This window comes from Microtus oregoni, unplaced genomic scaffold, assembly GCF_018167655.1.
Source record: "Microtus oregoni isolate MIOR12 unplaced genomic scaffold, Mior012 000001F_ref0000356, whole genome shotgun sequence".
In the NCBI taxonomy this organism is placed as follows: Eukaryota; Metazoa; Chordata; class Mammalia; order Rodentia; family Cricetidae; genus Microtus; species Microtus oregoni.
Window position 1 is genome coordinate 54,754,723 of NW_024543060.1, and position 27,303 is coordinate 54,782,025.

Sequence of the window (27,303 nt, forward strand, 5' to 3'; positions counted from 1 at the left end):
AGCGGCGAGGAGTGCGCCGGCGCGTCGTCGGGGACGCCGGCTCCGGGATCTTGCTAGGGAACAGGTGTTGTCGCCCCGCCCCTCGTGGCTTTAGGTCCCGTTAACTGTCGGCGGGGCTGGCGCCGAAGCGCAGGGCGACATGCCGGTGCGCTTCAAGGTGAGCTGGGGGCTCGGCGTCTGGTGGCCGGGTGCGCGCTTCGGCCTCACGGAGGCTCCTGGCTTGGAGTCTGTGCAGGGGCCGTGGATGCTCCGACCCGTGGTCCATCGCGGAGGTGCGGGTGTGGGAGAGTTCTATGGGGTCCTCATGGGGTCATTCTGGGGGCGCCAGGAGCGGAGACGGAAGGAGGGCACTTGACAGTGGGACGAAAGGCTGCTTTCAGTGTAGGACACCCGTGGTCCCTCTGATGTTTGCATTCAGCACCCCCTTTCCAGCAAACCTTAAAGTGTGTGTGCCTTTTAATTGGGAAACAGGCCCTCAGTGAGAGGAGAGCGTGGGTGGGTATGCAGCGTGCCTCGTTGTACGTTCGTTTTAGGGGTTGCTAACATTTCCAGGTAGCTGTCTGTGTCTGGCACCCTTCTACGCAACAGGTGGCCATAGTGTTCCAGAAATCCCCACTAATTCTTCAGGGCTTGTCGGCGAAGTGGGAGGGGAAACTTGTTTTTCTGCAGTTGTCTTTTATTAAAAGGAATTAGGTGGAATCCATAATATTATGCACTTGGTGGGGATTTATAATACATCTCTAGGGATGATGAGCTCACACTTTGGGATTAGAGAACCAGCTAAGGGCAGCCTCTCAGAGTGGCAGACTCCTGCTCCCATCTGCCTCAGGGTGGTTGTGAGGATTAAAGGGCTACTTAGCCGTGGCTGGGTAAATATTAGCCATTATTAAGGAGCTTGTCTGGGTCTAATGATCATTCTTAGGCGGTTCAACACTCTTTGGAGGTTGAGATTTTCTTTGTTTTTCCTTTTTGATGCTGGCTTTTAAAACACTGTTCATTACACACGGTGCTCAAATTGTACTTCGCACTTGGCGTTGCAGGGGCTGAGTGAATACCAGAGAAACTTTCTGTGGAAGAAGTCATATTTGTCAGAGTCCTACAACCCCTCAGTGGGGCGGAAGTACTCAGGGGCCGGACTTAGATCGGATCAGTTAGGTAAGTGGAGCAAACCAGTAGCTGTTATAACCTGAATAAACCTTGGGTTTTGTTTACAAAACAATTAAGATCCACTTGTCTTGACTGACTCGTTATTCATGTAGTCGGCAAATATTTATTGATGCTCTACCGTGACCCCAAACTCCTTTATGTACAGAAAAGAAGAAACTCAGTAAGGCATTTCAGGTTGTATATAAAATAGCACGATAGCAAACAGGTTGGAGAGTAGAGATGAAGGGAATACACTTGAGGTTTGCCGTCCTTTAAAGGTACTTCTGGGGGTGTTTGGACTTGAGCCAGAAAATTGAGAGGGGTGAGCATGGGGAGGAAGACTCCCATCGTTTTGAGGAGCAGAAGCGTAGGTAGAGCAGCTTACCCAGGTTCAGGTAGCATCAGAGCCGTGGCTTGCACTCGTCTGTTTTGGCCAGTGTTCGTGAGTTCAGAGCTGTGTTCTTATTGATATGCTTCCTCTCCAGACCTGAGAGAATTGAGCCCTGGAGTACCACATCTCTGAGCACAGCCCTCTTATCTCCTGTTTGTCACTGGAAACACAGGGCTCTAGGACTCTTGGCTTCCTATTAGAATACTTTTTATTATGCTTGTATGTGTGCAGGTCCACGTATGTGCATATACCCGCAGAGGCCAGAGGACCATCCTGGGTATCATTCCTCAGGAAGATCGCCCACTTCATTTTGAGACATGGTCTCTCATTGGCCTGGAGCTCACCAATTAGATTAGCTTTATGGGCCCGTGAGCCCCAAGGGTCCACATCTGTCTCCACTTGCCAGTGCTCACGTAAGAACATGCCACCACATGTGGCTGTTTTTACATGGGTCCTGGGGGTCAAACTCAGGTTCTCATGCTGAGGAGGCAATGTCAGCCCTAAAACTCATTTTCAAATTGATGAATCAATCTGAATTTGAATCTACAATAACTATAACTTTGAGCAAGTCAAGCCTTGCCAAATGGGCCTTAGGAAGACACATTGCACATGGTTGCTGGGTAGGGCCAAAGGAGGCATTGCTTGGTGAGGGCTTTATGTACATAGATCAGTACTTATTGTCCTATAGGTGGTGTGTGACAGTGACTGATGGGTAAGCCCTCAAATGTGAGCATCTGAAGCCAGGGGAAGGCATGACTTACAGTGAGGGCTCCAAGCCTTGAAGGCAGTAAAATAGGGGATGTGTTTAAATTAGGTTTGGAGAACAGAAGGAAGTGTGGATAGCTCCTTAGGGCTCCTTGCAGCATAAAGATTCTTAGTCCAGGGCCTGACTTCAGAGCCTGGTTCTCAGGCAGCACACTGGAAAACTTCTCTCCTCCTGTGTTCTGTATTTTGCAGGGTTTGTCAGATCAAGAATGCAAACTAGGGCTGGAGAGATGGCTCAGAGGTTAAGAGCACTGGCAGCTCTTCCAGGGGTCCTGAGTTCAATTCCCAGCAACCACATGGTGGCTCACAACCATCTGTAATGAGATCTAGCACCCTCTTCTGGCAAGCAGGAATACATGTAGGCAGAACACCATAATAAATAATAAAATTAAAATAAAAGAATAATAAAAAAAATTTAAAAAACGAATGCAAACTAAACTGGTCTTCAAGTCTAACCGTCTTCACTGAAGGCCAGAGGGTCTGACTGGACACTGGACAATTGGTTAACTTGATCCATTGCCTTTTAAAATTTTAGCTGCCATTAGCAGCATTCAGGGGACCAGTGATGAGAAGAGACCATGTGAGTGAAGCCGCCTCGGAGCGGGGTACATTTTGAAGGAAGTAATGGTTTAGGGGAGGGAGGCTCGTAGGAATTTTAGGTAAGCACAAAGAACTGCACAAGGATTCCAGGGTACTCAGAAATGGAAGTAGGAGGCCACCAAGGAGCCATGGGCTTACCTAGGACTGTGGTCTGTTCTCTCAATACAGTGCAAACCAGGGGCGTTTGTTTGCTGGAGCTGGGAAGACAGAGGGTAGCTGATGAGAGATTGGTCCTCTTTGCTTGTCACTAAAACCCTCCCCTCTGTTCCAGCAGAAGTCTAAAGCAGTGGTCTTCCATTTTTGTTTTGATTTATTTTCATACTTCCTATAATAATTAGAGGGCCTGGAAGAAATGGCTCTGAGGTTTCGAGCACCGCTGCTCCTGCAGAGGACCCAGGTTTAGTCTCTGTTACCTGCGTGGCAGCTCACAACTATCTTGCCCCTGAGGGCACCAATTATGCATGCACTATACATACGCACAGGTACGTCCAATAAGAATTAAAAAAAAAAGATTTAGAGGGCAGCAGAGTGTAGTTCAGTGGCAGAGCTCATGCCTAACCTTGGGATTGGTCCCTACTGGTCCCCCCAAAGTTAGGAAGATCTTGTTAACTTTCCTTCTATTATAAAATTGATCTTTAATTTTCCCAAGCTCTTCAATTGCCCCCAAGGATGTTTCTGTACTTTAGAGCTGCCAGCTCGGCTCAGTTCAGTTCGTAGAAAATATAATTTGCAAAGCCACCCTCACTGGCGAACTGACTTACCAAATTGAGCGATTTCCTATGCGAAGAGCTAACTGTGTGCTGTGGTTCAAGGTTAAGGTGCAAACGTGCGTGGCTTCCCATGCCATCTCCACACTTGAACTGTGGGGCGTCCGGGAAAGCATGGAATCAGCTGCAGCTCCTTCGTTGTTTCTAGCCTTTGCTTTTCTGTGAGACAGTGTCCCTTAGTGGGCGGGCCTTGTGCTCTCTTGTCCCTTTGTCTCCCTAGCCCTGGGTTACTGGAATATGTTGCATAGGTCATATCGGGCTGCTGGAGATGTGTTCCCGTGTCCTGTAGAGCGAAAGTGGGACCACGGTAGGCTGCAGCGGATAGAAACAGATGGCAGATAGAGCAACGCCAAGCAAGAGCACACGCAGAATTCGGGATCTAGAAAATGCCCCTTTCTGATCACCCCACTCCCTCCATATGTTTCTTTGTCTCTGTACAGTGACATCATCAAGACCAGGGAGCCCGTGAGCACGGGACCCTTGCTTCAGTGCAGAGCCGCTCAGAGAGAGGCTTGGGAAGGTTGGGTTTACCTCACGCCAGCTTTCCTGCCGCCTTCCCTTCCCTTCTGCTCTGGTCTTTCTCTTCTTAGGTGGAGCAGCCCTTCTATTTAAAGAAGGGCCCGGCCTGAACTAGAGCATTAGCTCAGTGCTGCAGACTCCACCTCCCTCAGTAGAGGCTGAGGTCCAGTTTGGTCTGTGTGCCTGCTGGACAGTCATGTGGAGAAACTGTGTCTTAGCTCTTGTTAAAGGGTCACTCTTGAATTCTCAGGAAATCAAGGCAAAGGAGAACCAGGATCTCGCGTGGTGACATCTCATCCTGCTCATCTTGGTCTGTTGTGCACAGGAGAAGCTTTGTGAAAGTTCTGGATCTCATAGACCAGAGCTTATTGTTCTAAGTAGCACAGGAAAGTAACCAGAAACGGAGGCAGCATTCCTGACCTGCCAGGCCTCTCACCTTGTGATGCCCGTGGCTTGTGCCAGGAGATTTCGGACATTGTGACCTCCGTGTTCAATTTTAATACTACTTTAAGGCAGAATAAATATTTGATGTTGAAAACTTTACCTAGTTAGTTTTTTAAAGTCCTGTAATCTGGAGGACTGTGTGTGTGTGTGTGTGTGTGTGTGTGTGTGTGTGTGTGAGAGAGAGAGAGAGAGAGAGAGAGAGAGAGAGAGAGAGAGAGAGAGAGAGGAGAGAGACGGGGCATGTGTGGAAGTCACACAACAACTTGTGGGAGTAGGTTGTCCTTTCTACCTGGGGATTTAACTCAGGTTGTCAAGCTTGGTGGCAGGTGCCATCTTGCTCTCTCTCAATTTTAAGCTCTGTTTCTCTCCTTGTAGGTTTTATTAAAAGCACTTCCCAACTGTGAGCTTTGGTAGTAGCCACTTTTATGTGCTATGTTTTGTAGGGATCACGAAAGAGCCAAGTTTTATTTCAAAAAGGAGGGTTCCTTACCATGACACTCAGATTACAAAATCCCTGGAGTGGAACGGAGCCATCACAGAGGATGCTATGGTTGTCCCACCTGAGCCCCAGACCCTCCCAACACAAAATCCACAGGAGACAGAGCCAAAGGAAGATGCTAACCAAGAAAGAGCTCTCTCGTTAGAGGCTTCCAGGGTTCCCAAGAGAACTCGATCTCATTCTGCAGACTCCAGAGCTGAAGGGGCTTCAGGTGCTGTGGAAAAGCACCAGGATGTAACAAGAAACCACGTTGTGGATCCCAAAGAAGCAGAGTTGGAACTTTCTACCAAACCTCCTGCAGAGCGTGTAGATCCCAGGGTAGGAATGTCCATCATATTTTCTTAGAAAAGTGTGACAGGTTTTATTGGTTTCATCATCATTTATTACTACTACATTGTGTATTTGAAATTTTTTTCTTGATATTTTCTTGTGTCTCTGGCCTAGATGCACCAGGCTGCTGAAAGTTACTAAGAATGGCTTTATTCTTAATAGTCACTATTTTGTACTATGTACTGGTTGTACTAAGACATTGCCTTTCCGAGATGAACAGCTGCTTCTGGATTCTATTCTCCAGAGAGACTGGCACCAGAGTCCTGAGGGATGAGGTCAAATTGAGGCATAAGGGGAGCAGGCTGTTTCTTTGGCTGGGGCGCTCAGCTGACTTCTGCCTACCCTCGTTTCTCTTTCTTACTGTGACCAGCAAGGGAACAAACAGCATCTCAGTTGACAGGAGGGAGAGGAAGGAGCCTTCTGGCCTGCTCTCCAAGTGCTCTGATGTCACAGCTGGCCTGTAGCAGGCACATAAGTGGAGGCTGCAGGTGTGTGTGTGGGAATCTCACTGCCTCCCACAGTCAGTTCTGTTGCTCTTGCCCGAATTTATTACTTCAGCCACTGATCGGAACCCAGGAACCATTTGGGAGTGCTGGAGGAGCTTCTGTGACTTGTTAAGAAAGCCAGAGGATGTAGGGGGACCGTGGAAGGTGATGTGTAAGCTTGGTGGGCATAGGGAAGGGTGGCCACAGAAACTGGGGATAGGGCAAGGGGCTGTGATTTTTTTTTTTTGATACTAGAGTTGTGAATGATTAGACGGAAGGAACTGAGCAACGCTGTTTTTTAGATGTATAATACTCCTTGACACTATTATTAAGAAAGGAATTTTAAATATTTTGACTGTTAAATGTGATTAGAAGTTAAAAGTTTGCTATACTGTGTGCATGTAGTTGGCAATACTGTAAGGAACACTTAAAACTTAAGGGGATGAATTTCATGTTACATGGTTTATAGCACACTTTAAAAAGGAACAGATTTTAATAGCTTTGCCTGGGTTTTCTTCTCCCCAACAGTTGGATAGGCATCTTCGTAAGAAAGCTGGATTGGCTGTTGTTCCGTCGTACAATGCCTTGAGAAATTCTGAATACCAGAGGCAGTTTGTGTGGAAGACCCGTAAAGAGACTGCTCCTGTGTTTCCAGCCAGTCAGGTAGTGGAGCAGCTGTGGTATGTTTCTGAACATGCTAGCCTGGCTTAGTAATGCAGGCTCATGTGGAACTAAGCTGGGAGAAAGTCGGGACTGACCTAGGCCTGGGTCTAGGTTCTGAAAGACAGAGTGAGGGTTTAGCTGGACTCCTGCTTTCCCTTATGATTTATATAATAATATTCAGGCCTGTGCTGCTGATGGTCGCTGTGGCCTGACCCGCTAAGCAGGAGGCAGAACAGCGAGAAAGCCGGGGGTGGCAAGTGTTCCCACACCAAAAGGGCTTTTTAGGTCATTTACCTTTTAAATCATTAAATTAGGTATATTCTAAACTGTTGTTTATTTGACTAATGTTTTTGTATGATATGTTTTTTTTAAAGAAAGATAGCTGTTTTGGGTAGTGAATAAATGCAAAGTACATTGACAGTAGCCCTTGGTGTGATTGTTCCCTTGAATCAGCTGAATGATGACAGGAATCGAGTTTAGCTGTATTTGTATGTCATTATATTTAGATTCTTAGATTTCATTATATTCTTGTGCAGTTTTAGTATTTTATTACCTTGCTAATAAACACTCTGTTAGTTGCTGCTGTCTTCTGGAGAGTTGTTAGCCTCTGAATTGTTACTTATGTTTCTCACTTTCAGCCCCCTGACATGGCAGCTTCATCTTTTCCCTGATCTTTGTGTTTTTCTTTATAAGTCAGGGCCCCCTTCCACGCCCTCCATTCATTCTGCCTGGATTTCAGTGCTCATTGCCCGCTCTGTACCCGAGCACGGAGAGGGCGGTAGATGCAGCGTGGCTTAACCTTTGTGATTTTACACTGGCATCTGCACACCTCTGGCCATATAAACCGTGGCAGCCTTGTTTACTTGTTATATGTTTTAGGATCCTGTGAGGTGTAACACAAAGTGTTGTTCTCTTTTTAGGACCTAATAAATAAGACCACCATTTCTTCTTGCTTGCTTTCAAGTGTTCTTAGATCGTAAGTGTCCCTAAAAAATACCCGTGACTTGAAAATGGAGTTTTGTTTTCATAGAGCCTTTGACCTATAGCTAGAGCTGACTCAAATCCAAGATCTCTTCACAAATTTTACGTGCCACTGAAAGCATTTTGCAGAAATGATTTTTCCATAGGATCAGAAGGACAACGTGAAACAAACCGCCAGTGGTGTCTCATCAGTGATCCGATTGCTTTCATTAGCGAGGCTTTCAAAGGGTTTCTTTGGGAAGCAAATGCTCTTTGTAAGTTCAAAGCTTTGAGGCCTGGCGGAGCTCGCTGGTAGCTTTCAGGGCTCCGCCAAAGGAGCTGTCTGCTTTTAATCAGGTGCCTCATCTTAATAAGGTCGTCATGTTAATATTGAAGAGAGTTGGAATAGTTTTGGCTGAAAAGCCCTGAGGTTGTGTTGTACTGAGATGTGTTTGGATTGGGTCTACGTAAAGAAGTGCTCTTCAGTGTTGCAAAGCCGTAGTGGTGTGAGTCCTACTTGGCCTCCTGGGATTTCATTGTCATTGGAGGTAATATACTGGTGCATGGAAACCATATTGAATATTATGGATGAAAGAAAATGTTTAAAAGAGAAATACAGTAACTGATGGATGCTCTCTCTGCCTTAATGAAAATGCTAAATCTAAGCATGCAAAGGGCAAGGAAAAAAAATCCCAGATTGAACAAATCAGGCACCATTTTATGTTATTTCAGTAAAAGTGGAATTCTTTTCTTTTAATTGATTTTATTGAGCTCTACATTTTCTCTGCTCTCTTCCCTGCCTCTTCCCTCCCCTTCAACCTTCTCCCATGGTCCCCATGGTCCCAATTTACTCAGGAGATCTTGTCCTTTTTCTACTTCCCATGTAGATTAGATCCATGTGTGTCTCTCTTAGGGTCCTCATTGTTGTCCAGAATCTCTGGGATTGTGGTTCGTAGTCTGATTTTCATTGCTTTATGTCTAAAAACCACTTATGAGTGAGTACCTATGTTAATTGTCTTTCTGGGTCTGGGTTACCTCACTCAATATGATATTTTCTAGCTCCATCCATTTGCTTGCAAATTTCAAGATGTTGTTTGTTTGTTTGTTTTACCACTGTGTAAATGTATTTTCCTTATTCATTTTTTGGTCGAGAGACATTTAGGTTGTTTCCAGGTTCTGGCTATGACAAACAAAGCTGCTATGAACATAGTTGAGCACATGTCCTTGTGGCATGATTGAGCATCCTTTGGGTATATACCCAAAAGTGGTATTGCTGGGTCTTGAGAAATCACCACACTGACATCCAAAGGGGCTGTACCAACTTGCATTTCCACCAGTGTAAAAAGGGAAATTCTGCAAGGAGAAACATAATCTGTAGAGCTGACCACAGTTACTTTAGTAAAGCTCATGTCTGTTCATATTATGAAAATATACTTAGTTCATTATCTCACTGGTGGGAGGAAGCAGGGAACTCTGGGAAGAGAAAAATCAGACAAGGAATGTGGTTTATTTTTGCTTAAGTAATATTTTGATCGTGATTTGACTATTTGAACATGGTAATGAGTATAGAAATTTGACCTTTGGCCACTAACGACACCTGTGAAATGAAATTGCAGTCATATACAATTTTGCCTTTTTGTGTATTATAAATAATTCAACTTTTTATAAGTTTTTAAGAGCAATTAAACACCTAAGTTCTGTGTCACTTTAATAACTAACCAAAAACTGAACTATTTCTTTGTCTGTTTTAAGGTTTTCCGTAATAAAAGCCAAATTATTCCACAATTCAAAGGCAACACAGTCGTCCATGAGACTGAATACAGGCGGAATTTCAAGGGTTTGTCTTCAGTGAAGGAACCAAAGCTAAGGGAGGGTTTGAAAGGGAACAGTGGCCTTAAGACATTGTCTCCAGAGAAGAAGGTATCTGCCAGCTCCTCACGGTCTCTGTTACACTGAATTCCCTGCCGGCTGCTAGCATTAACTCATTTGTTTGTTAAATGCCAGATGTTCATTGGCCGCTTACAGACCCAGGTCCTGTGTGTGTGCTGAGATGCAGCTGCAGACTCAGCAAGGCTCAGCAGCGCTTAGGCTGCTGGGAGAAAGATGCATAGGTAACTAACACTGATAGAGCATGGCCATACTTAGCAGTCCCCCAGGTAAGTCTTCCGTGTCTAATGTTATGTGATTGGCCTTGCAGAGAGCTCCAGGGCAGCCAGAGTGATGGAAAGGTGTATTTCAGGGTAGTGCCCATTAAACATAGCACATATCTATCTTAAGACAAGCTTTTTATTATGCTAAATTATAGTTAGTAATTCATATCATTTACTTCAGTGAATTTACATTCACTGGGTTTGCGTGTGAACTTACAGGTATTCTAAGTTATGGGTGGCATCAGAATAAAATCATTACAGATTATAGAAAAATGAAATATAGAATATTGTTTTCAGTCTCCTGTAGTAATGTTACCTGCTACTTTGTGGTTTTTAAAAATAGAAAGTATATGACTGAAAGTAAAGGTATATACCTGTGTATGTGTGCATGGATGCAAATGCTCACTCACATGTACTCATCATTCATGTGCATGCACACGCATGCGTGTGCACACAACACACACTTATGCTTTCTTTTCATGACATTCCTGGGGATGGAAAATTATTCTATTAAGCACTGTGGTAACTTAATTAGCAAAACTTTAATAACTATAACACTGGAATGTAAATTTAAGGATTAATTCAAAATCTCTGTTCAGTATGTAGTAGTGTCATTGGCTTAATATTTAGATGGCATTGGTTAATCTTTAAATTACAAAAACAAAACAACAAAACCCTAGTCAGGGGTCTAAACTCATTGGTTTCAAAACTTGTTGACTTTTCTTGTTTTCTTTAGTAGCTAAAACATCTAAAAAAGCAAAAATGTATTTGGATTTGCAAGCCTACCTTTATAACAGCTGGTGTTTTTACTTTAATGTATGACATATCTAAGCATAAATGCTGAAATTATTTCCATTTCAATATAACAAGGCAGACGAGCCTTTAGAATTAGAAGTAGAGATGGCATCAGAAGATACAGACCAGCCTAAAAGGAAGCTTTCTTCGTGGAGACACCAAAGGCTTGGGTATGTGTTTGATAAGGCGACAGTCATTTTTGGGTGGTCAGCATGCTGAAATACTTACTTCCATTCTGTTTTTCTCAGCAAGGTGAATTCTGAATATAGAGCCAAGTTTCTGAGCCCAGCTCAGTATTTATATAAAGCTGGAGCTTGGACACACATGAAGGAGAACGTGCCAAACCAGGTGAGCCTACCCATCGACAGTAACAGCATGCCAGATTCCACCCTCTTAATTGTAGGTAGTAACTGACAGTGTGGTCAGTTATTATCAAAGTCATTTTTTACCATCAACTAACTATCTGATAGTTTTAATCAGTTCAACTTACATTGTTGATTTGTTTCTCATGACATTCAGACCTCCAGTCTCTCAACTGAAGGTCATTGTCCAATCAATGATGTATGTGATAAGAAGGCTGCTGACAGTTTGTGCCATTGCTGCACGAAGGAAAGGGTAGGTGTAGCCTGAGCTCATTCAGTTTCAAGGGGGGGGTGCCCTGACATAGGGGAGGAACTGGGGACCTAAATAGGCCAGAGGAAAGGGCAGTTATTTCCCAGTACAGAGAGCTGGGGCTTCAAGGACAAATAGCAGAACGTTTAAATAATTAGTATCTTAAAACTACATCCTGACAGTTTTTGACCTTTTCCATGTACACAAGCTAAATTAAAACATTTTTGGTTAGATTATATAATAACAGACATTCTTCCCCATCCACCTTTTCAAAGAGGATGCATCGGATGGAAAATGCGTTTGTTTAGCTCAGGGCTGAAGACCATGGCTGCAATTGTGTATCAGCCTCCGGGGACAGCCGGGGGCAGCTGTTGGCCCCGTTGAGCTGCTGCCCTTCCCAGATGAATGTCCTGCTATTCCTGCCTCAGCATTCTGTTTCAGGAGGTTTCTGGATCTATTGCAGTCACTCTGAGTATTGTCTGCCTGAGCCTAGTTCAGGCCACACGGGACAGAAGAGTCGGGCAGCTCCCGTTTCATCTGGGCCGTTTGTCTGTTCACTCTGCTGAAATCAAATAGAACAACTGAGCATCCAAAGCAGGAAAGGATGGAAAACCCCAAGCTCTTGTCTTAGCACAGAGAATATCTGGGAAAGTGGGCAGGGCAGGAGAAATTGGGGAGCACAGAGCAGTGTGGCTGCTGAGGGCTTGTGGACAGGGCCTGAGGCCATGAGAAAGTCTTGTGTTAGGAAGATTCCTGGCTAGTGTGTGGCTCCTTTAAGTTGGTATTTAGTCCTCAACTCTAAATGTTCAGTGGATTGAGAGGGCTGTAGAGATGTTGAAGTCAAATGAAATTCCTTGTATTGCCCCAATGGAGGAGAATGCTGTGTTGTAATTTAAGGTCTCTTTTCTTGATTTTACCTAATATGATATCTTGATGCTGTAACCTTTTGTGAGTTGTATTACTGGAAGTTATAGGTATATAAATTAGGAGTGAAGTTTGTATTAACCTTTTTTTTTCAAAAAAACTAACAGAATAACAATTCTCTATGGAATCAGTGATCAGTTTTTATTAACCAGGTTCCAGACATTTATAATACTGGGCTGTATTTTGCTAAAATGCTAGATTTTTTTTCTGGACTGTTATTTGTGGTACCTGACTATCAAGTATTCTTTATTTCCCTCCTTCCTGGCATGCTGTGGTGTGTATCCTGTGTATGTGTGGTGTATGCACTGTGCATACTCGGCTGTGCTGTGGAAGCCAGAGCTCACTTATGGGCTAGACTGGCTGCCGTTGAGTGCCAGGAGCTCTTTACTGACCGGTGCTGGCAGGCACTCTGGGCACGGAGCTGTCACTCCAGCCTGCAATCCTTACAGTAACTCAGCTTCTGACTCATAATCTTCTATAGTTTCAAAATGCTGCTCTTTTGGAATCCATTTTTGCAGCTTTACTGGGTGTTCTATCCTAAGTCTCATATGCTTATTCATGGAGTGTTGGTGTGTGTGTTTTGAATGTGGTTGTCTGTTCCACACCTGTATAGTGCTACCATTGCATGGATGTTTGATACCATTCTTAAAAGAACATTATATATTTTCTTTAATAATGAATCTGCTTTTGCTTTAAGTTAATTTGTTTTTGGAAAAGAGTATGATCTTGGATTCACAGCAGTCCTCCTGCCTCAGTGTCTCCCATGTAGGCAGCACAGGCATCTGTCACAATGGCTGGCTGGCAAGAAGTCTTTTTGACTAGTTATTGATTTGACTGTTGAGGACACGTAGGCCTTTGATTTTAGATAAAGATTCACATTTGAGAGCTCCTGTAATTCAGCAGATGCTATATAAGAACCATCTATGAGATTGGTCCTCATTTGGGGGCAAGATTTTTGAGAAAAAAGTTGTTTCTCTCAGTTTTTCTGAATTTGAATTTTCTGCATGTAAATTTTAAATGACTTAGTTCAATTTGGGAAAAATAGTTTGGTCATGAAAATATTCTACTTACAGTGTTTAGATGGTGTGTGTGTGTGTGTGTGTGTGTGTGTGTGTGTGTGTGTTTAGGCCAGAAGAGGGCATTGCATACCCTGGAACTGGAGTTCTAAGTGGTTATAAGCCACTTGATGTGGGTTCTGTACTATGTAAGAGCAGCAAATGACTTAACTTCTGAGCCATCTCTCTGCCCACTGCTTAAGGTATTTATGTCCTGTCATTGAATAGCATTGCTATATAGACTGTTTAGTTGGGAATAATTTATTCCTATTCTTTATAGTGGTCTGGTCATTGGTCTTAGGGGTTATTTCTGGAGTCCACATTCAGTGTCCCCCTCATGTCCGTAGACCTGTGAGAGATGCTGTGAGTGATGCTGGCCTCTTCGCCTTTCATCTGAGTTTAGGATTTAGACATTTAAATGTCAGACACTGACATTATTAGGAAGGATGGCAGATGAAGATTTGTGAAATAGAACTGAATGGTTGTACCGGATTTCCATAAGTGTCTGCTCTCCATCCTTCTGAATAATTGGTATCCAAAGGGGTTCGCTGTATGCAGAGGGCTCTTCATCCACCATCTTAGGCGTCCTTTTGAATAGGCTGCAGCCTCCTTGACTGCTCAGCCCTCAGGTCTGTGCTGATTGGAGCCCCCATTGAATCCGCCCTTCAGTGTACACCTCACTTGTTTATTAGGGCGCAGACTGTGCCAGTGTTAGGGTGGTCGTATAGATGCAGGCCTGCGTCCTTGGTCACTGTGAGCCCACTGACTCTGAGAGTTCTTGGCTCTGGCCGTTCTCTTCCTCTGCTGCCCAGTCCACACTCTGGACACAGCTGCAGAGTTCCTGCTTTGGCACTGCACGGCCCCTCCCTGCTACATGTTCACAGGTTCCTGGAGAGAGACCGTGAGCACACAGGGGAGTGATCCTAAGGCTTGCAGGTGTTACATCTGATACATGGGCATTTCGTAGCAGGTTTCCTGCTCGCTCGGAATGCCCTGTGAGTTGCTCAGCACATTTAAACCAGACGACCTAGTTCTGCCGCTGGTGTACAAACTGCTAGTGCGGATTCCCCTTGAAGTATAGGAGTTGGTAGAACTGATGTATACATAGTTTATTTTTGGTGGTGAAGACAAGTAGGATTTTAGTTTCTTCCTCAGATATTTTTAAGTTCTCCTGCATAAGAGCGCTCTGCTGGGGTTGCGTGGTCCCTTATGCTACAGCAGGTACTATCTCTGTGATGGCTCTTCCCCTAGACGTGCACTGCTCTCCCTGTTACCAGCTGTCTTCTGAGGAGCCGTGGGGAGTTTCCCCAATGGCTTTTGCATCACAGATTTCATTGATTGCTTTCTCTTTTGCCTTTAAGTGAAGCAAGCAGTTTTAGCGTGGAGTCCAGCAGCAGTACAAGAGTCTCAACCTTTATGGTAGAAAATGAACAAATTTTAGGGATGGAGAGAAGGCTCAGTAGGGGAAGGGCTTGCAGCAGCCCGAGTCTGGTTCTGGGGTTCCACGTGGTAGAGAGAGCTGAATCCGTAAGGTCAGTTGTCCTCTGACCACACACACACGCGCACACGCTCACACGCGCACACACACACACACACATGCCCGCATGCACACACTACTACTAAAGAATGACGCAGTAATAATAAAGGCATAATCAGTTTTTTTCCCCTGAAGGTTAAAACATGACACTGTTAACAGTCATACCTAAAATAAATTGTCAAGGGATAAAGGATTTTACAGAAATATGGGAATTCCGTGCTTAAAATTACAGAATTATTAATGGCAATAAAAATTGTTAAATGTAATAAACAAGATTTTTAAAGCCGGATTTTAACGGTTTAGCTTTTTGTGTTGTGGTTTCTACACAGTTTATTCGCATTTAGAGAAGCCAGCAGGTGGCAGTATGATGTGTGGGGTAAAAGGCTTTCCAGTGGGCAGTTAGGGTTCTTTTCATAGGAAAGCAACTTACTTGCAGGTTAGGGAATGCGAAGTATTCATCATAATTTAAAAAAAATAATCTTGCTACTTATGAATATACAACCATTATTTGGTAGGGATTTTTACTCAAATATATATTTAATTAGTGCTTTTTTTAAAAAAAAAAGTTGAGATTTTGCTGACTCCAAGGAAAACTGAGTGGTTTGGAGAGGGAACCTCAGAACTTTTCAGAGGATCTTCTGTCACAGGAGCAGCTCTGTAGAAAGCTGGGGGAGTAGCCAGGCGGGGAGTTATGACATGTCAGCACTCTTCTAGAGGTGGAGAGCTAGGGACAGCAATCAGTCACCTGTTAGAGCACTGTCACAGCCAGAGACTAGGGATAACAATCAGTTACCTGTTACAGCACCGTCACAGCCAGAGGTGGGGAGCAAGAAATGTGGCTGATCCTTGAGGCAGCATTGAGATGTCTTGGTTACTGAGTTAAATGTTACTAAGAATGCAAGAAATAGTGATTGACAAGTTTATTTATATTTAGAAGTACGAATAATAAGGTACAGCATCTCACTGACCCCCATTAATACTTATTTATGGCGTTAACCTGTCATTAAGTGTGTCTCTGTATTCCTCCTCTAGGGTTCTCTAAATGCCATGTGGTATGCAGAGGTTGGTTGCTTTTGAGTTCTTAAAAACTATAATAATGCATAGAATACTTGTACAATTTCATTTGCAATAAAAGTATGTTTTAGTATTTTTCTTAGCTGCCACAAATGTCTCCTTGCCTGTTAGTCTGAAGTAAAGTAACTGCATTGTGCTTTAACTTAATTGTCTTAATCTCTGCTTCAATGCATAGTCCGAGGAGTTCTGTGGCTTTATTCTTGCCTTCCTTTCTCATTGGCTTTGATATGTGCTTGCTGACATCTGTAAGACCGTGAGTAACAAGCGGCATCTGCACTCTTCGGTGTAGGTTAAGGAACTCCGGGAAAAGGCTGAGTCTTACAGGAAGCGAGTTCAGGGAACACATTTTTCTCGGGACCATCTGAACCAGATTCTGTCCAATAGCAACTGCTGTTGGGATGTCTCCTCAACCACGAGCTCAGAAGGAAGCATTAGTAGCAACATCCGAGCACTGGATCTTGCCGGGTGAGGTATTCTTTGTGGGTGGTGGGAAGAGTGTGTTGTAGCTTTAATAATGTTTAATAATGTAGTCTTTAATAATGTTTTAGAAAAATTAATATATAAAAATTTGAATCTGCATACTTGTTCACATGTATATTGTACATGGATATGAATTTAGTTACAACAGATTAGCCTAGTTGGGGTGTTAGTCTTTTTCATGGTGAGGGTAAACAATGGCCTTGCCACCAGAAGTGCAAGCATATAAGTGTGAAGGTAGGCAGACGTAACTTCCACTTAATATTCCACAGTAACTTCAGTACCCAGACAAGGCCTTGCTGTGGGAAACAAGTGAAGGAAGGTTATGAACTCACTAGACCAGTATAAACTGAAACACTCGAATGCACACTTACAGCGAAACTTTCTCTGTTGTGCAGCAATCTTACAGGCCACAAGACTCCCCAGAAACATCCTTCTCCCAAACTAGAGGAAAGAAAAGTTGCCTTGGGAGAGCAGTCCCCGAAAAATACCACTGGGAAGCATGCCCTGCAAGAGGCGGCCACCCTGCCCGTCAGGAGGAAGCTGGCTTGGGACTCAGAGAGCCCCAACGAAGACACACAGGAGCAGCCCACGGGAGACGGGGAGGAGGAAAGGGGGAGAGACAAGCAGTTCTATGTGGGCGAGTCCGAGAAACTGGACACACAGGACAAGTCTAACGCAGACAGAATGAAAGAAAGGTAAGACCCAAACTTCTCAACATAGCGAACATTCTAGCACATGACTAATGTGTGTTTGCTTCGTCACAAGGTGTAGGGCTTTGCCCCTGCAACTGTATGACTAATAAAGAGCAGGGTTTGCTTTGACGCAGTGAAGTCGGCACTGCCACGTGGTATATGCTGTGCAGTGGCTCCAACTGGTGCTCATGGAGAACAGAAGCAGTGGGGCTCCTTCAGGAGGACACAGATGTTTTCAGTGACACCCTGGTGGGGAGGACTTATCAGATTTGTAATGTGTCTGGAAGGATGGCTTCGTGGATCAAGCTGGTGTTTACTAATTTCTGATGGTTCTGCCAAGGAGGGGAGGCTACTGGTTTGTAGTGTTTTAAAGTGGGTTCTGAAAATCACTAATAACAGCCGTTGTATGCGTAGACCGCTTGGGGGCACTCTTGGCTCTTGCTAATGGTCCGTCTTGGCTATAGTCAAACCCTTTGTTCACGCCTGGGTGTTGCAGGAGTATGTAACTTGGTGCTGACTAAAGGGAAGACGACTTAGCCATGGATTGCTGACTTACAGTGATCGCCCCTCCTTTCTAGTACTACAAATGAATTAAGAATTTTTAAAAAGATTGTTTTTAGGGCAGGGGCTTCCCTGAGTAATTGAGGCTGCCTTGGAACTCATGACTCTCCATGCCCTCCTCCTAATACTGGGATTGTAGGAAACGTCTCTTAGACAGTTTATGCTTTATTACTATCTACATAACTGATGACGTAGTTTTGATCGTAGTTTTCTGGAAGAGAGGCTTCCTAATAGATTGTTTCACCTTTTAGGTCGGAGTTATCTTCTGTTTCCTCAGGAAAGGGGGGAAGGCTTCCCACTCCGAAACTGAGAGAACTGGGCATGCAGCGGACCCACCATGACCTCACGACTCCGGCTGTTGGTAATGGTCAAACCTGCCATCCGTAGTCTGAAACATGAACGGGCCTGGCTTGTTGTTGGGGTTTTTGTCCTGCCCGGTACCCCCAGCTGTTTAGCCCCAAAGAAAATCACACATAGGTCTCTATAAATTATAAGCTGATTGGCCCATTAGCTCTAGGCTCTTGCTGGCTAACTCTCATATCTTCATTAACCCATTTTTCTGATCTATGTTAGCCATGTGGCTCAGTACGTTTTTTTAGTGAGGCAGATCATATCCTCCTGCTTCGGTGGCCTGGGCAGGACTGGGAGGAATCAACTTCCTCCTTCCCAGAATTTTTCTGTTTTCATTACATCATTTTTATTTTTTGTTTGGTTTTTCCGTCTATATTTTTTGTCTGGCCAATCAGCGTTTATTTATAACATGATTGACAGAATACAGACAATTTTCCCACACCAATAGTCTGCCTGTTTAGAATGTAGCTTAGTGTGATTGACACTTGGTTTCTGTGGGATTTTCCAGGTGGGGCTGTCTTAGTGTCACCATCTAAAGGGAAACCTTCAACCCCAGAGCAGAGGAAGAGAGCATCCTCCCAGGATGGCATAGATGCTCCGAAGAGAGACCTTCCTAAGGTAGACACGTGTTTCAGAGGAAAGCCTCTCTTCTTGGGTTCACATGGTCTCTTGTAATAGGTGACGTCTAGACCGAGTCCTCAGAAAATCCCGCCTACTGAATGTAGAAATATTGCTGTTAATCTTTTGGTAGGGCAAGGCAAAGGCACTGGGTATTTGACTGATGTATTTGGTCTTGACATTGTATTGTTCTCACATATTCTTAGTACTGACTCATCGGGAAGGAAGGAGGAAAATGCGATCTGTTGTCTGGTAGTTGTATTCCGATCATGTTTCAGACACTGCTGAGCTCTGGAGATAAAAACTAGACAGAAGTCTTAGGGCTCAGTGAGGTTACTGTCCAGTGGAGGGTGGGGCCACAGTCACGAGAGTGAACGTAAAACACACGGGTAGGCGTCAGTGATTTGAGAGGAACAGGCAGGGGGATGAGCAGGAGGTGGTCCAGCAGGTCCTTCCCAAGAGGGAGGTGTTGAAGCAGAATCTGAGGAAGGAAGACTGACCCTGAGCATGGCTGAGATGACGTCACAGACAACAGAAATGAAAAATCTACGGTGAGAGGACACCTAGTTCATTGAGTACCAGCCCCGTGTTCTTGTCACCTGGAGCAGAGAATAGCCTCCAGGGTAATGTGTCCTGAGACAGAAAGCTGTGCCAAGTTGTGTAGGGCTTTGTAGGTCATAGGAAAGACATCCATGTTGTTTTCAGTGACATAGCGTTGGGTGGCAGAGGAGGGGCATGCTCTCCGTTCTAGAGAGGATGGACGCAGGGACCGGGCACGTGTGAGAAGCAGCCCGTCTCCAGACTCAGGAAGACACGATGGTGACTGGAGTGTGGTGAAGGCCAGTTCTGGATGCGCTCTGAAGACGTCTGCCAAGAGTCGCTGAAAGCTGGGATATGGCATGGGAGGAAGAGAAGAATCAGGATGACCGGGAAATGCTTGGCCTGAGCAAGAGGGGCTGAGTTGCTTTTTAAACTGAGATAGGAAAGATGGATAGGAAAAGGTTTGTCAGAAATAGCAGGAGTTCTCTTTAGGATGTATAAGATTTGAGAAGCTTATGAGCTGTATGAGCAGACATGCTGATGGTAGCTATGTTTTTGAAAAGTGGGCTAAGGAGAGATACTGGATGCTCTGTGTTTCACACACATAACACGTATATCTACATGCATATGTATGTATACACACATATACACATGTACATTAACACACATATACATGTACACAAGCATATACACAAACACACAATACACATATGTGTACATGCACACACATATACACACAACAGATATATATGTATATAATATGCATGCATATATGTTGTGTATAACACGTATGTTTTATATGTGTGTTATAAATATCTATATTTTACAGGTATTTAAAGACTTAGGTGATCGAGGGGACAGGTATCAACAGTGAAGAGGAGGTGTAGACATGTCTGAGCCGCAGGTTTTGATGGTAGGAAGTTGAGAAGTAACCAGGCAAAGCAGACAACCAGTGAGACAGTGATAGTCAGCAGTGTGCTGGAGGTCGCAGGAAGGGAGCATGAGCTCAGTGTCTCACTGCTTGCTGTCCTCCAGAGCACCTGAATGTGGGTCCCAACACCCGCATCAAGTCCCTGGCAACAGCTGGGAACACCATCCCCTGGGGATCCAGTGCTGTCAGCTGGCCGCTGCATTCACAAGCACACCCAAATGTGTATGAGGGCACACACAAATAAAAGTAAGAAAAACGAGAGTTAGTGCAGCTAAGTCAGGATGAGACTTAGAAATAAATTAGAATCTTGTAAAAGCCTAAATGCAAGAGATTAAATAGAAAAGAAAGGGGAGAGTTAGAGAAAACCACTGCGGGTCTATCTATCTGTCTGTCTGTCTGTCTATCTATCTATCTATCATCTATGTATTTATGTATGTATGTATCTATTATCTGTCTGCCTGTCTATTTTTGGTAGTTGCAGGAGTTGATCCCAGAGCAGTGGGCATGATTAGCAAATGCTGTACCATTGACTACATTCCCAGCTTCCAGAGACAATTCTTTCCAGTGCTGTCTCCAAGAAAGCAAAGAAGGAGCTGTGGGCATACAGTGACTCCAAAATGGGAAAGACAATAGAGTGCTCACCCATGGGGGGAGGGCAAAATTGTTGTAAAGTTGTTGAGTAGAATAAAGGTTTTAGGTGCCTGGAGAGCAGCAGGGCGGTGTCAGGCACACCCCAGCCCCTTTGCTGTTACAGAGGGAGGAGAGCCGGTGAGCACAAAAAGCTCTGAGAGGGAGCATGAGAAAGAGTCTTCTGAACACGTCTTGGGGGTGTGGGGAAAATATCCTTGCCATGAATGAGTTTGAGAAAGAGCCAGTTGATCTTTTAGATCAAGAAGAGGAGGCATTAAAGTGTCAAGTCAGAGAGATTGAGAGAGGAAGCCAGGAAAACTGTGTGGCACAGGGCATTGTTAGGGCCATTTGGGCTAGTCACACATTCGACGGAAAACAACTTGCATTGCTTGTGTCTTTTCTCCTGGTGTGTCTCGTTACAGCGATGTTGTAAGTTGGTTTAACTGGACTTGTGATAATGTTTTGCCAAGAGCAGGACAGAATGAGAAAGGAGATAAGAAAATTGTGGGATATTGAGGGCAGCGATGGCAGTGATTGACTATCGGAATCGAATAGGCTAGGGAGGAGCACTGCTCAGAGTGGATGGGAGATCAGTGGAGGGAAGGTCTTCTCAGACTGAAACTTGCCAGATTGTAGTAGCACCGATTAACAGGACTTGGTTAACGTTTGCTCCTTGGTGGAGTTCCATCTACACCTGTGTAAGGGCACACCCACACGTAAAAGGTCGCGAGTACGGTGAGGAACTGATAACGGAGAGGTAGTTTCCCAGGAATGCCGGGTGTCATGTAGAGTGAGCGGCTGAAGTATAGTGGAAGCCCTTTTGAGGAGATGCTGAAAATTGTGTGGCTTAGCTGCTGGTCAGCTCCAGATGCCATCAGTTAAAGTGTTTTGTAAGCTTTCATTCAGCTCTTTTTAGCAGTGGTAAAACCAAGGTGACAGAGTTGTGAGCCACAGAGGAAGGAAAAACTGCATCTTTAGTGCGACTTGTAACTCCCTAAGTGTCAGGAGTAAGGGGAGGTCAGTGGGAGATCTGTCTTCTACTCGGGAGGAAGCCATCCACTCTGCAGTCATGGAAAATGATTGCTTGGGTTGGAACTGCATAAATGTCCCATCCATGGGCTCAGATGAGGGTAGGAGGAGCACTCAGGGGGTGACTAGGTCTGTGCCTGTGTTTGCAATCTGTGGAACTCAGGGTTAAGCTGCGCTGTCACTGTGGAAATCAGGTCACAGTAAGAAAAGGATTGCCTCCATGCCCGCTGTCTGTGAGGTCATCAGTGTTGAGCTCTGAGGTACTTAGTAATAGTGTATAAATAATTGCCATCCTACAGGCAGGGTTTCATAACTTTTTTTTTGTTTTTTTTTATGTGCTAGTTTTATTTCAGATTATATACATCTTTTTCTGATTACTTTTTGCTTACTTAGCTGCACTGCAAACATATTTTTGCACCATTAAGCATCATTTATTTTAATCTATAATTAAAAATTCTAGAGCCAGATACTATTATCCAAATATAGTTTTCAGATGTATATCATTTCATTTTTATTTATCATTAATATAAAGAAATCCATCTGTCAGCTACAATTATCCTCTCATGTCATTGTTTCCCAAGTATTAATATAGCATTAATGCAGGCACAATTGGTTTTGTTTTGTTCTTTGAGACAGGGTTTCTCTGTAGCTTTGGAGCTGTTCCAGAACTTGCTCTGTAGACCAGAGCAGACACAATTTAAAGTTTATGTTGTGTCTTTCTGGGCTCTCATAAAGGGTGAGCCCCAGTAAGTCTGTAGAAGGTTCCTGTCTTTCTACGTCTGTGTCATTTCTGTAATATTGTGTTCAATTAACTTTTACGGTGGTAAATGAACATTGCTTTTATTCTGTGATTTACTCTCACATCTGCCTGAATCACCGGCGAATGTCTTCTGCTTCGTGATGAAGCTTGCCTCTTCCTGCTTCTAAGGAGGGACAATTGGAGTGTGATAATAATTCACCATTGCTCTGTCTTCCCGCGTTTGCCTTGTTTGCCTTTTCAATGCATTGTTAATGTACATTTTGTCTTTCCGTCAGCAGGTCTGTTTCTCTATGCTGGTGGTTATGCACGTAGCCTTCTCTCCATGGGCTCTGTGTCCCTCTCCCCCATCTTCTGTGACTTGTGATCGTTCTGTGTTTGAACGCTGCCCCTTTTTTACTTTTGCACACACATGTGCATCTTTTTTTAAATTCAATTTCTTCTTGTCATCTAGACAGGAAACCACCGTGCTATGTCTCTGCTGACTTCTCCTGCTGCTGGCATCAAGACAGTTGATCCCCTGCCTTTGCGGGAAGACTGGGAAGCCAAAGTTCCAGAATATCAGACAAACACCCCCGGGCAACATTCCACTCCGGGTTTCCTACCTTACTGGCATCCTTCCAGCAGGATCCAAGGCCGGCTGCGAGACCCTCAGTTTCAGCAGAATGGTGAGTATTTTAGCTTTAATTTCTTGTCTTTTTAAAATAAAAGTGTTAAATGACAGCAAAATGCTATAGGAGAACCGCATGCCAATAGAATTCTGTTGTTTATCTGTTTTTCGTTTCTTTTTTTTTTATAGTTTATAATGGCTCCTGCACTGTCTCCCTCCCTCCCTTCCTCCCTCCCTCCCTCCTTCCCTCCCTTCCTCCCTCCCTCCCTTCCTCCCTCCCTTCCTCCCTCCTCTCAGCAAGGCCTCAGGAGGTAGCCCAGACTAACGGATTTCTGTGAACGGCAGATCTCCTTTCTGGATACCGGATTGTGCTGCTGTAGCCAACTCCACATTTCAGTTTTATAAAGTGAGAGGAGCCGCTCATGTTCTTCCCAGGGCACAGATCTGGTTGCTCTGCTGTTTGAGCCTCCTCCCGTCACAGTTGGGAATCCTGCGGTCTCTATTCTGAAGCTTTCGAGTGTGGTGTTTTCTTTCTGTGGCCTCTGGGATGCTCTGTTCATACCCCATGCCACTGATTCTTTACAGACAGCATCCCCTAAGCAGGTGGCCCCTGTAGACCTTTCAGCCTGGTCAGTTCCTCACTGCTCTGCCTCTCTGCTGCTCCTGTTCTCTGGCTCCAGGGCATCTGGCCACAGCAGCACTGATGACCCCTAAGACAAATCTTTAGTCCACTCTTGGGCGACACGGTCATCAGCTGTGCAGGTGTAAAGACATTGTGATCTAGCTATTGCATAACAAGGTTTTCAGAGTCCTGTGTGTCCCTCCTCCCACCCCTGCCTGCTCCATCCCAAACCCCACATCACTGGTGATGGACAGACAAGCGGACAGACACATGATCTCTGCTTCTTAGTTTCTCTACTCTCCCCACTTAAGAGTTAAATTTTGTACTGGCCTCTTCCGACTCTTTCCAATCTCTTAATGTGGTGGTTGCTTCCTTGTCTTTCATTTTCTTTTTTCTGTGGGCTTCTGCTCTCTCTCTAAATATGTGTATTGAATTTTCCATCTCTTACTAGAGGCCTATGTTTCTTTGAAGTTACACCAATATTATCATTGTGAAGAATTAGGAGCTTAATCACAGTTTATGTACTTGCTAAACACATTCAAATTACCCATTGGCCCTTTGATGTAGTAGTCTCTATCAATATACAAAATTAATTGATAAGTATGTCTCTAGAACAGTGGTTTTCAACCTGTAGGTCATGACCCCTGTGGAGTCATATGATCTTTTCACAGGGGTCACATATTAGATATCCTGCATATCAGATATTTATATAATAATTCCCAACAGCAAAATTATAGTTATGAAGTAGCAACAAAATGATTTTATGGTTGGGGTCAGCATGACATGAGGAACTGTATTAAGTGACAGTGTTAAGAAGATTGAGACCCACTGCTGAAGAAGCTGGGAAGTGCATGATAGAGAGGGGCAGCATCTAGTGAACATCTCCTTCTCCATCATCTCCTGGCAGAAAGGTGAGAGAAGGAAGGACAGACCGTCCGTGGTACTGCCTTAGGCCACACCTTCTCAGGTGTCCTAATGCTATCGCAACAGCAGTTCAGTTTCACCGTGAATTTTGGAGCGGACAAATATTGAAACAATTGAGTTAACATGTGATGTCTGGTGGCTAAAGAATAATGTCTTCTGCCTTTCTTTCTTTAAGTGGGGAAGCCGAGGATGAACAGTTTGCAGTTACCGTCACCTGAAGCCTTTAATGACGAAGGTATTCAATACTTACGATCAGCACGAGCTCTTCTGTCAGGCGGTCTGTAGCTTATGATCTCACATTTGGCTGGCACTGCACAGACCGCAGAGGACTCCTGTAGACATTTTTATATTAGGTCTTTGAGACCTTATTTATGACAGGGATGGAATTATTCCCATCTTACACAGGAGCCGTGTGGGGCTGTGTGCTGAGGAGTCTTCCCAGCAAATGTGTGCCTCCCCTCAGCGGAGGCCATGGCTCTGCCTGCTTCCACCTGTCTGTCTCAGAAATTTGGCCCGATGTTAATCCATATTTTTTTCAAATGCCTACATAGTCTTATCATTTTTCATTCCAAAATATGTGTAATTAATAAAAATAGGCCTCTTTTCCTCCTGTGTACTCCTCCTTTTTCATCCTATCAAATTTTTTGATTTTAATAAAGGAAGGAGGAGTTTGGGATCTTGAGGTGAACATTCACAATGACTGTTGTCCCGTCCTGAGCCCTGACTGTAATCTGTAAAGTACCAATAAGTTCCTGAAGGTTTTAACTTTGAGTTGGGAAATTAATTTGAACTTAATGCTCTTTACACTGGTAGCTAGGTATATTAGAAGTTGTTTTTTTCTCTTTTAGCAAGTTTGCAACTCCTTATTCAGTGAGCTCAAGTTGTGTTTTAGATCTAATTCTGCCTTTTGTCTTGTTGATGAAGAAGAGTGTGTGTAAACGTGATGGATTTGCTCACTCAGAATGTGGGGTTTCAGTGCCTAGAGGTGGTAGCTTATTGCCAAATAATTTTTTTTTTTTTACATTTAGTAAGACTTTCAAAAAGTGACATCATGGCATGTTAAAATATAGCATTTAAGTAAGACTTATTTTTATTATTCTTGATAATGTATGTGAGCATGTGCATTTGCATACAGGTACCCTTAAGGCCAGAGGCATGGCGATTGCTTGGAATTGGAGCTGCATGTGGTCGTGAGCCGCCTGCTGTGGGTGCTAGGGATTGAACTCGGGACCTCTGGAAAAGCGGTGTGTGCTCTTAGCCACCGAGCCATCTTCCGGCCCCAACAGTCTGCTTTCTTAGTTGAAAGTCTTTTCAGTACAAATAGCCATTCTTTTGAAAGTAGGATAAGACATTTCAGGATGAGTTCTTTCCCAGTAATACTGAAATCATAAGCTGTGTGTAGCTAATGACATTATAGGATTTCAAGGATGTGAAAAGGTTTCTGGTCACGTCATCATGCTTGACCTGTGATCACCGTAGGAGGCCGCCGTGAACTATGATGAGTTAAACTCTCCATTTACCAGTTCCCTTGTTTTCTGATAGATCCAGCGTTGCTATTGATGAGGTAGTTTTGATTTCTGTTACTAGTACATTATTGTTCTGAGGCGGTTTCCACCGGGAATGTAATCCTGGGATTCTCTCGTTACAGATGCCGACAGACTGTCTGAGATCTCTGCCCGCTCTGCCGCTTCCAGTCTCCAGGCCTTTCAGACTCTAGCGCGAGCTCAGAAAAGAAAGGAGAATTTCTGGGGCAAAACATAAACCTGCTCTTCTTATCTGGAGATGTACCAGCATCATCTTTCTTTCCTGCTCACTGTGTTAGGATGTTCAGAGTGTTTTATTTCCTTCTGCTACTTCCAACTTCATTATTTGATTTTTAAGTAGCTCATCTTACCCAGAAAATTTTAATGCAGGAGTATCTAAATTTAACTCTTTGAGAATTCTTTCCTGAATTCCTGTTTATCTGAACACGAAGACATGGATTATGTAGTTTCTCACACATTCTGCCTTTTATGGCAGGTGTCGGGGGTGCCTGGTGGAAGTGTGAATATCACCTGTCCAGAGAATATTCTAAAGGGATAAAATTAAGTCAAAATTAAGATCTCCCAGATTATATTCCCTCCCAGAATGGTTGTAGCATTTGTAGCCGTAGTAGTCGTGAAAGGAATCTGCCATTCCTTTGACTTTTACTTCAGCGTTTTTATTAGCTCCTTCTGTATACAGTGTTAGGAGAATTGTACTTTGAAATCCGGCTGTATATATTTTTCTTATTTATGTAACAAAATTTGCTGAGAGACTATGTATATTTTTGATCCTTTTGTGTATTCTGTTTGTACAATAACTGACATACATTTGAATAATGTCTAGATTTTGAGGAATTATTTGTGTAATGGAGAATTAAAACTTTGTAGACATTTAAAAATGAAAATTAATTGTGCTTGGCTTCTCCAAAAGGTTATCATGTGGAATAAATGCCTTCTAGAAGCATCTCCTAGAATTGGTTAACTAAAGATTACACTATGTTTGCAGCTGTCAAATGCAGTTGGACAGTCTGCAGTATTTTTTTGTACAAATACAGGATTTTAAAAGCATATTCATTAAAAACAACTTCTCATCAATTTTGTGATTCTGTTTTTTACTTCTAGGACATTTAACAGCTGTTTACAAATCAGTATGGATTTAAGTTTCTGATAAGAATGGGCTTTATAAACATGTTATTCAAATCTCTAAAATAGTATGTGTTTCTTCATTTATTGTTTTCTCCATTTATTTACCAAGAGATGGTCTCTCTAGTTTCTAAGGCTGGCCTCAAACTTACAATCCTCCTGTGTAAGCTTCCTCA

The 27,303-nt window shown here is 43.8% G+C and overlaps 1 protein-coding gene across 5 annotated transcripts; it reads left to right on the forward strand.

Moving 5' to 3' along the window:
* Window positions 1-27,063, forward strand: Mdm1 (Mdm1 nuclear protein). Of its 5 annotated transcripts, XM_041677105.1 has the most exons (16): window positions 1-157; window positions 1,041-1,155; window positions 5,076-5,449; window positions 6,475-6,609; window positions 9,322-9,489; window positions 10,590-10,684; window positions 10,763-10,862; window positions 11,034-11,129; window positions 15,675-15,704; window positions 16,006-16,181; window positions 16,592-16,891; window positions 17,701-17,810; window positions 18,309-18,418; window positions 22,760-22,973; window positions 24,637-24,696; window positions 26,110-27,063. In XM_041677105.1, the coding sequence occupies exons 1-16, from the start codon at window positions 140-142 to the stop codon at window positions 26,220-26,222; spliced, it is 2,214 nt and encodes a 737-aa protein (XP_041533039.1). In that variant the 5' UTR covers window positions 1-139; the 3' UTR covers window positions 26,223-27,063. The 5 variants fall into 5 exon arrangements, with proteins under 5 accessions (XP_041533039.1, XP_041533049.1, XP_041533058.1 ...); XM_041677115.1 differs by lacking the exon at window positions 15,675-15,704; XM_041677124.1 differs by lacking the exon at window positions 11,034-11,129.
* Window positions 27,064-27,303: the final 240 nt, after the last annotated feature.